Source organism: Marmota marmota, unplaced genomic scaffold, assembly GCF_001458135.2.
Source record: "Marmota marmota marmota unplaced genomic scaffold, marMar, whole genome shotgun sequence".
NCBI lineage: Eukaryota > Metazoa > Chordata > Mammalia > Rodentia > Sciuridae > Marmota > Marmota marmota.
The window spans coordinates 6,273,523-6,282,264 of NW_026000079.1; the positions used below are offsets into that span (position 1 = coordinate 6,273,523).

Below are 8,742 nucleotides of genomic sequence, written 5' to 3' on the forward strand. Positions count from 1 at the left end.
TGTGTGTGTGTGTGTGTGTGTGTGTGTGTGTGTGGTGTTGGGGATTGAACCCAGGGCCCTATGCATGCAAGCCAAGCACTATACCAACTGAGCTATGCTCCAGCCCAAGCCCACTCTCTTGATTTGGAACCTCCTTTCTATCAATGTCAGCATCCAGAATTAAACCTTTCTTCTCAGCTCATTAATTTCTGTCTTCACTGGTTTCCCAGGCCACTTTCATCCCCTTCTAAAGACTTTTAAACTGTGCTGCTCCTGCGGCTCTAGAACCTTCCATCCCTAAGATACTGATCTCATTTGTCTATTTGTCTCCAATTCTGGGAAAATGGCTGTGTTTGCTCTCTTTCACAGTTCTCAGAACTGACAGAGAAAGGAATAACAATGCTCCACAGTTTCATGAACGTGTATGCCTTTTAACTTTGGGAGCATTTGACCATCTTGGCCTTTTATTCATACCTAGTTGATTTCCCACATTGAATTTCCTCAACTCTAGAGCTGCACCCAACTCCATTTCTACATTATTCTCACCAGAAGTTTCACCAACTCTTTGAGAACCAAAGTCATCACAGGTGAGTTAAACTTTCTTTTCCTCCACTTCAAAATGTCTATATTTAATTAGTAAAAAAATTGCCTTGGTTTTCTGAGGGTAAACGTAGTCATAATCTTATCTCCTCGTCTCCCTTGTGTTCTCAGACACATACATCATGCCCGGCAGACACATACATATTCTTGCATATTTATTTATTATAATTATTATTTTTGTATTGGGGATTGAACCCAGAGGTGCTTTAGCACCAAGCTACATCCCCAGCCCTTTATAAAATTTTTTATTTTGAGCCAGTCGTGGTCCTGCATGCCTTTAATCCTAGCAGCTGGGGAGGGCAAGGCAGGAGGATTGGGAGTTCAAAGCCAGCCTGAACAATTTAGTGAGGCATTTAGCAACTCTGTGAGACCCTGTCTCTAAAAAGTAAAATACAAAAAAGGGCAGTGGATGTGGCTCAGTGATTCAGCACATCCCTGGGCTCAATATTCAGTACAAAAAAAAAAAAAAAANTTTAATATTTTTGGTATTTTTTTTTTTTTTGTAAACTTGCTTAGGGCCTTGCTAAATTGTTGAGGCTGACCTTGAATTTGAAATCCTCCTGCCTCAAGCTTCCAAACTGCTGGGATTACAGGTGTGTACCACTATGTCCAGTGTCTTGCATTTTTAATTTGTCCCTTTCTACAAGCTCAGTCTAGGGCTGGGGATGTGGCTCAAGCGGTAGCGTGCTTGCCTGGCGTGCGTGTGGCCCGGGTTCGATCCTCAGCACCACATACAAAGATGTTGTGTCCGCCGAAAACTAAAAAATAAATATTAAAAAATTCTCTCTCTCTCTCTCTCTCTCTGTCTTTAAAAAAAAAAAAGCTCAGTCTATAGACATAGTTTACTGTTTCTACCTCACCCTATCTCTACCCCCAGATATCATTTAATTACTTGCTATTCATTGTCATGCCTCTTGCAAAACTGATCTATTATAACCAGCAGCCTCTACTTATTTACCCAATAGCATCTGATTTTCAGTTCTTAGATTTACTTATCTATCCTGATTTTCCTTAGTTTCTCTGAATATATGATGTTGTTGCAGAAACTATTTTATCTTGAAATTCCTTTGACTTCTATTGTCTGATTCTTGCTAGGTTATCTCTTACCTTCTTCCATAATCTAAACTAGGCTTTTTTTTTTTTTTTTAGGTATTCTTTTCCTCATTGCCATTTTTTTTTTTAAATCTCCTTTTTCATTGTTTTCTTATTTATTTATTTGTGATGTTAAGGATTGAACCCAGGGTCTCAATGCATGCCCAGACAAGCATGAGTAACTGAGTAACATCCCCAGCCCTTTTTCTTTCTTTTTAAAAATCCTTTTTCTTATCTCTTTTAACTTTGGTTCTGACATTCTTTGCAGTGATAAGTCTCTTACAATTGATGCACATGTTTTGGTCGAGAGGTGGGATCTAGTGGATTTCCTGATTCTGTTTTTTTCTCCCCCAAATAGCTTAAATTGGTGTTCCTTAAAATTTTATCCTCCAAAAGTAGAGTTGTCAGATTAAAATATAAAAATTCTTTAGTGCAAATTGTCCTATGCAACATTCAAAACATACTAAACAGTGGTACATATACACAATATTACTCAGGCATAAAAAAATGAAATTATGACATTTGCTGGTAAATTGATAGAACTGGAGACTATTATGCTAAGTGAAATAAACTAATCCCCCCAAACCAAAAGCCAAATGTTCTCTCTGATATGTGAATGCTGACTCACAACAGGTGGGAGGAGGGAAGTTCTCTGGAATGGACAAGAGGGAGTGGGGAGATGGGAATGGGAAAGACAGTGGAATGAATCGGACATTCCTTTCCTATGTTCATATGTGAGTACACAACCAGTGTACAACCACAAGAAAGAAAGTTATACTCCATGTATGTTTGAGATGCCAAAGTACATTCTACTGTCATGTATAACTAAAAAGAACAAACAAACAAACAAAAGAAAGGCAACCCCTTTTCTCAGTTAGCCTCTCTGAGCAACACTGGAAGGAGGAGGTATAGGTAAATTAAAAGAAGTTGTAACAAATGAAAAACAAAAAAACTAAATAATTATTTGTTGTTAATCCTAAAATAAAATTGATCTGTCCTGTGAGATTTATTGGCTAAACCTGGCAATTCTATCCAGGGATATGTAGTAAAACTTGGGCACATCTGCATATTACAGTTCTGAATAAATAAAAAATGGGTTTGCCATGGGCATGTAACTCAGTAATAGAGTGCTTGTCTCACATGTGTGAGATCCTTGGTTCAATCCTATGTGGGGGGAGGGGGAGAAGGAAAGACTATGGTTTACCATAATAAAGATAATAGAATTTATATAATTTTAAAATTTTAGTAGTAATATTAACTTTATTTATTTATTTATTTATTTTTATTTTTATGTGGTACTGAGGATCGAACCCAGGGCCTTGCATGTGCAAGGCAAGCGCTCTACTGCTGAGCCATAACCCCAGCCCAATATTAACTTTTTAAACTGAAAACATGTGATAGGTGGTACATGCCAGTAATCCCAGCAACTCTGAAGGCTAAAGCAGGAGGATTGCAAATTTGAGGCCATTCTCAGGAATGGGGATGTAGCTCACTGGTAAAATGTCCCTGGGTTCAATCTCCCAATACCAATAAATAAATAAATAAATAAATAAATAAATAATCATGTGTTATGAAATAATAAACTTTGTGGTCAAGGTATCTGCATCATAATTATAGTGTGTTCTTACAAAATCCTGAATTTCTTTTTTTTTTTCCAGTGGTAGGAATTGAATCCAGTTCTTAGTGCATGCTAGGCAAGCACTCTTTCATCTGATACTTTGTTCATAACATTAATACTTTGTTCATAACATAATCATGGCTTTGTGATTCACCATCTTCAGTGGAACTGCCATTAACATGCAGATTTTCAAAAAACTCTTATGTGGAAGCCCTTCATTCCCAAGGTTGTTGAACCTTCTGATAAAATAAATAGAAAATGTAGACATCTTTCAAAATAAGGTAGGCATTCTTCCTGATTAGCTAAGACTGATTTTTGGTGGCAAGCAATTGGAAGGTAGATGTGCTTTGTCTGAGAAAAGCATTAGGAGTCTAGACATGCACATCTTTTTTTCCCCCCTTCCCCTGGTGCTGTGGATTGAACCCAGAACCTTGTAGACATTAAGCCACACTTCATCTTCTATTGGGACTTGTATTGGTTGTCTGACCCATTACTTCAACAAGCCAGAAAACAAGTCATTGTGCATGGGTTAATTAAAAAAAAAAAAAAAACACTAAAAAGTAATCATAATGGGCTGAGGATATATGTAGCAGAGTAATCACTCAAGGGCAGAAATGATTGCCTAGCACAAGTGAGACCGTGGGTTTGATCCCCAGCACCACACACACACAAAAAAAAAAAAAAAGAAAAAGAAAACAAGAACAAAAAACCACAGCAATAATACAATAACAAAACAACCATGGTTGGTATATTAGTCAGCTTTCTGTTTCTTTGACATAATATCTGAGAAGATCAAATTAAAAGGAGGAAAGGTTTATTCTGACTCATGGTTTCAAAGGTTCAGTTCATGGTAAGTTGGCCCCATTGCTTTAGGTCTGTGGTGGGGAGTGAGTGGTGGTGTAAAGCTGTTCGTCTCAAGGTGGCAAAGAGTGAGAGAGTAGGAGCCTGGGTCCTACTATCCCTTTTATGGCCATATCTCTGGTGACCTAACTTCCTTCCAGTTGAGTCCTCACCAGCTCCCAATAGTGTCATCAGCTAGGGACCAAGCCTTTAACACATGAGCCTTTGGGTGACATGTTAGATCCAAACCATAACACATGGCATTTAGAACTTGAAGTTATAAGCTCAAGTTAATGAAAATATTGCTCAGATAAGCTATTTGAGCAAGTACACTTGAAACAATAAAAATAGTTTCTGTTAGTATTATTTACATAAAAGAAGGAACTTTTCCTTTAGTCATTATTAAAAATAACTGTATCTGCATCTTACCTATTCCTGGTATCTATACTTCATTGTGAAAAAATACCTATTTACCTACATATTCTCAAATATTTTGCTCACTGGCTACTATTTTACTATATTTATGGTTTGTACTAATTTGTTCTATGTTGAATCAAAATTTAGGAGAAAGATTTCTTATAGGAACAAGATATTTTCTGCATTAAAATACAACTCCATCAGTTTTGATCCCAAGATGACTTTTTCAGACTGCCAACAAAGTAATTCTTAACTAAATGAAAAATGTAATTTTCTGTAACTTGATTTCCCCCCCCAGCCACCCAGTGCCAGGATCTTGCACATACTAGGTAAGAGCTCTACCACTGAGGATCCAGGAACTTGCACATACTAGGTAAGAGCTCTACCACTGAGCTATATCCTCAGCCCTTTTAAAATTTGAGACTGATTCTGGTTAATTTGCCTGACTAGTCTCAAACTTGTGATCCTCCTGGCTCAGCCTCCAAGTAGTTGGGATTATGGGAGTGTACCACCAAATTCACTGTAACTTGAATTTTTTAATGATAAACTAAGTAGGAAGTTTCAGGGCATTTCTTCTCATGTATTGCATAAAATGGATGACTGCAAATTATGGATTTTTTTAACCCCCCCCCCTTTGGCACCAGGGGATTGAACCCAGGAGTGTTTAACTACTGAGCCACATCTCCAGCACTTTTTATATTTTATTTTGAAACAGTCTTGCTAAGTTGCTCAGTGCCTTGTTAAGTTGCTGAGGCTGGCTTTGAACTTGTGATCCTCCTGCCTTGGCCTTGAGAGCTTCTGAGATTACAGGTGTATGCCACCCTGCCTGGCTGATATTTTGTTCTTAGAGTTAAAAATCAAGGTTTTGCAATCTTACCATCTGCGATGGAACTACCATCATATTGTGTACAGTGGTGTCCACTCCTAATGTAAACATCTGTTAGCAGGCACAGTGCTGATACTGACTTTTCACGGTGTATACCCTGATTCTGTGTAATGTTTAATAAAGAATTTTACCAATAGCTTGTTATACTTTCTTTAAGCTAAATATTTGTTTTTAACTTGTAGCTATTTGTACAAATATCTCTGTAACAAAATGACTTCTACCAATTTTTTTTTTCTATCAAGAATGTAAACTTCATCTCTTTTATCCAGAAAATTCATTGATGTCATGCTAGGAAACATTGTTTTGCATTTTTTTCTGAGAAAATAAATTTTACTCAGTAGAGAAGTTGTATTACATTTTGTTTAAAAAATGTCTTGGAAGCATCAATGGTTTGCTTTTTATTTATTTAAAAAATTTTTCAGTTGTAGATGGTCACAATACCTTTATTTTATTAATTTATGTGGTACTGAGGATTGAATCCAGTGCCCCTGCATGCAAGGCAAGCACGCTACCACTGAGCCACAACCCCAGCCCCAATGGTTTGCTTTTTAAATTGGTGCTTTAAAATTATGCCTAAGCCGGGTGCAATGGCACACACCTGTAACCCCAGTGGTTCAGGAAGCTGAGGCAGGATTGCCAGCCTCAGCAATGGCAAGGTGCTTAGAACTCAGTGAAACCCTGTCTCTAAATTAAAAAAATACAAAATAGGGCTAGGGGTGTGGCTCAGCAGTCAAGTGCTCCTGAGTTCAATCCCTAGTACCTCACTCCCAAATTATACATAATAGTGGAAACTGTTATATTTGCACATACACAGGACATAATTTGATCACTCTCATTCCTCTATACCGTCTATATTCCCTCCCCTATGCCCACCCACTTATGCTTCAATGGTTTTTCACATCATTGACTGACAAAATTTTCTAATAAAGAAAGTGCAGCAGGCAAAGGACAAATGGATTGATTGCTAGTCCAAAAAAATCCAATTGTTAGATATTCATAGTTGTACTTCTTAGTTACCTTAAAATTTTTGGCTGCTTTCATGATCTTACCACATTTATTTTTTTTCAAATATTTTTTGTTTGGGCTGGAGTTGTGGCTCAGCAATAGACACAATACCTTTATTTTATTTACTTATTTTTTGTAGTCCTGAGGATCAAAACCAGAGCCTCACATGTGCTAGGTGAGCACTCTACCACTGAGCTACAACCCCAGCCTGAACTTACCGTATTTAAGACACACACATTCACATTCTATATCTGCACTGGAGTCTTGCTTAATTAAATTCAATTGTAATTAATTTTTTTTTAGATGGACACAATACCTTTATTTTATTTGTTTTGATTTTTATGTGGTGCCAGGGATGGAACCCAGCGCCTCAATCATGCTAGGCAAGTGCTCTACCAATGAGCCACAATGCGAGCCCCTCAATTATAATTTTGGTGTTTTTTTTTTTTTTTGGTCTTTTTTGGAACTGAGGGTTGAATCCAGGGTTTTGCTAATGCAAGGCAGATGCTTTGCCACTGAGCTACATCCCAGCCCCCCCTCAATTGTAATTTTCAATTGAAGTACTTAACTTTTTTCATATTTCAATGCCTTAGTGTACTTCTTTCCATATTTTTATTTTTGTAGGTATTGGAGATTGAACCCAGGGGCACTTTACCACTGAGATATACCCCTACCTCTTTTTTTTTTGGAGACAGGGTCTTAGTTATTATGTAGGCTGGCCTGGAGCTTGAGATCCTCCTGCCTCAGCCTTTCCAGTTGCATGCACCACTGAACCTATCTAAGTGGATGACCTTTTTTTTTTTTTTTCCCTATTTGGTAAAATTAGAAATATAACAACAAATGGTAACAAAGAAAATTAAATTTTAACAAATGTAACCCATATGCAAAGTATTCTAAAATGTATTGGCTTTTAGCTAAATGAGATAAATGAATCAATGTAATCTTTATAGTACTCCTAAGAATAGCATAATAGGGGGGCAGGGGTTGTGGCTCAGTGGTAGAGTGCCTGCCTCATACATGGGTTCGATCCTCAGCACCACATAAAAAACATCTAAATAAAGTATTGTGTCCATGTACAACTAAAAAAAAAAATTAAAAAAGAATAGCATTATAGGATTTTTGTTAAAATTCTAATTAAATTCATATTAAACAATTTGTGAAGATACATGAAAAGGTAGTAGTACCCCGTAGTGCTAAATCTGTAGAGCTCAGAACAGGGGGATAGGTGGAAAAGGTTTCTAGTCTCAGACTCCTTTATTTTGCCTCCCACACCACTACTGGATTTACTTGCTGGATGTCCCTTGATTAACCTCTTTGTTTCTATTTCCTTAGCTGCAAAATGAAAATAACAGTAGAATAGATCTCATAGTGTAGTTGTAAGAATTAAATGAGAAAATACATATAAGTAGTCTAAAGTGCTCAGTGCTTCCTATTACTAGAAAATCAATCTGTGCAGTCAGCATGTGATCACTTCCTTACTGAAAACCTGTCACTTTGTTCCTATTATTGACCAAAGGATGTTATTCTATTCACCTTAATCAAAAATAAGTTCTTCAATGCCTCTGGTTTGGGCTGTCACTATCTCCTTTACCAGATCATAAATGCCCAGATCCTTTTACCCTACCAGATCCATTAGAAATCTTTCAAAAATTAGTTATTGAACTTTTTTCCACTAGAGGACAAGCCACCTTGTGAAGTATTAGAACACCTAAAGAAGATTTACGAAATAAATAGTCCGCAGGGGAATACCCGGTCGAACTGACTACCAAGTCAAAACTTTTTAGTGAAATGCCCATTTTTCATTGCTTTTCACTGACGTCAACTGGTCACTGACCTCCCTCTGACGCAAAAAAGGCGTGTTTAGGGAGACAGCTGGATTTCTTCCTCGCCCTGCCTTCCAGGGACCGGCAGGCGCCGTCCCCAGCCCTGCCCGCTAGCCACTTTGGACACCATTGGTCCGCTTTCCCAGAGAGGCCGGCTGCAGTATGGCCCCGCCCATCAGTGGGCGGGGCCTCTCCTCCCCGGGGCCGGGGCGGTGGGGGTTGCTGCGTCCGCCATCTTGGGTTCCGCGGTAGCGGTGGCGGCAGGGGGGCGCCGCTTCTGGGGAGTGGCTCTTCTCTCCCCTCCCTCCTCCGGCTCGGTGGCGACAGCTCCTCCCACTAGGGGGGTGGGTGGCGCGGCGGCGGTGGCATCTAGGCCATGGCGGCGACTACTGCTAACCCCGGTGAGGAGACGGGAGGACTGGGGCTCCCCTCAAGGGGGAGGGGCCGAGGGGCTGACGACTGAGGAGACCCGGGGCTGCGCG

The 8,742-nt window shown here is 39.0% G+C and overlaps 1 protein-coding gene across 10 annotated transcripts in view; it reads left to right on the top strand.

The window, feature by feature from the left end:
* The first annotated feature begins 440 nt into the window (after nt 1–440).
* Nucleotides 441–8,742, top strand: part of Arnt (aryl hydrocarbon receptor nuclear translocator) — a 79,732-nt gene continuing 71,430 nt past the window's right edge. For 8 of the 10 annotated variants that reach the window (XM_015502990.2, XM_048814889.1, XM_015502993.2 and 5 more), the window contains exon 1: nt 8,479–8,661. In XM_015502990.2, coding sequence (XP_015358476.1) covers nt 8,637–8,661 — 25 coding nt within the window. In that variant the 5' untranslated portion in view covers nt 8,479–8,636. Of the gene's footprint in view, nt 567–8,478; nt 8,662–8,742 lie in introns of those variants that run through there. The other 2 variants (XM_015502991.2, XM_015502989.2) reach the window with 2 other exon arrangements.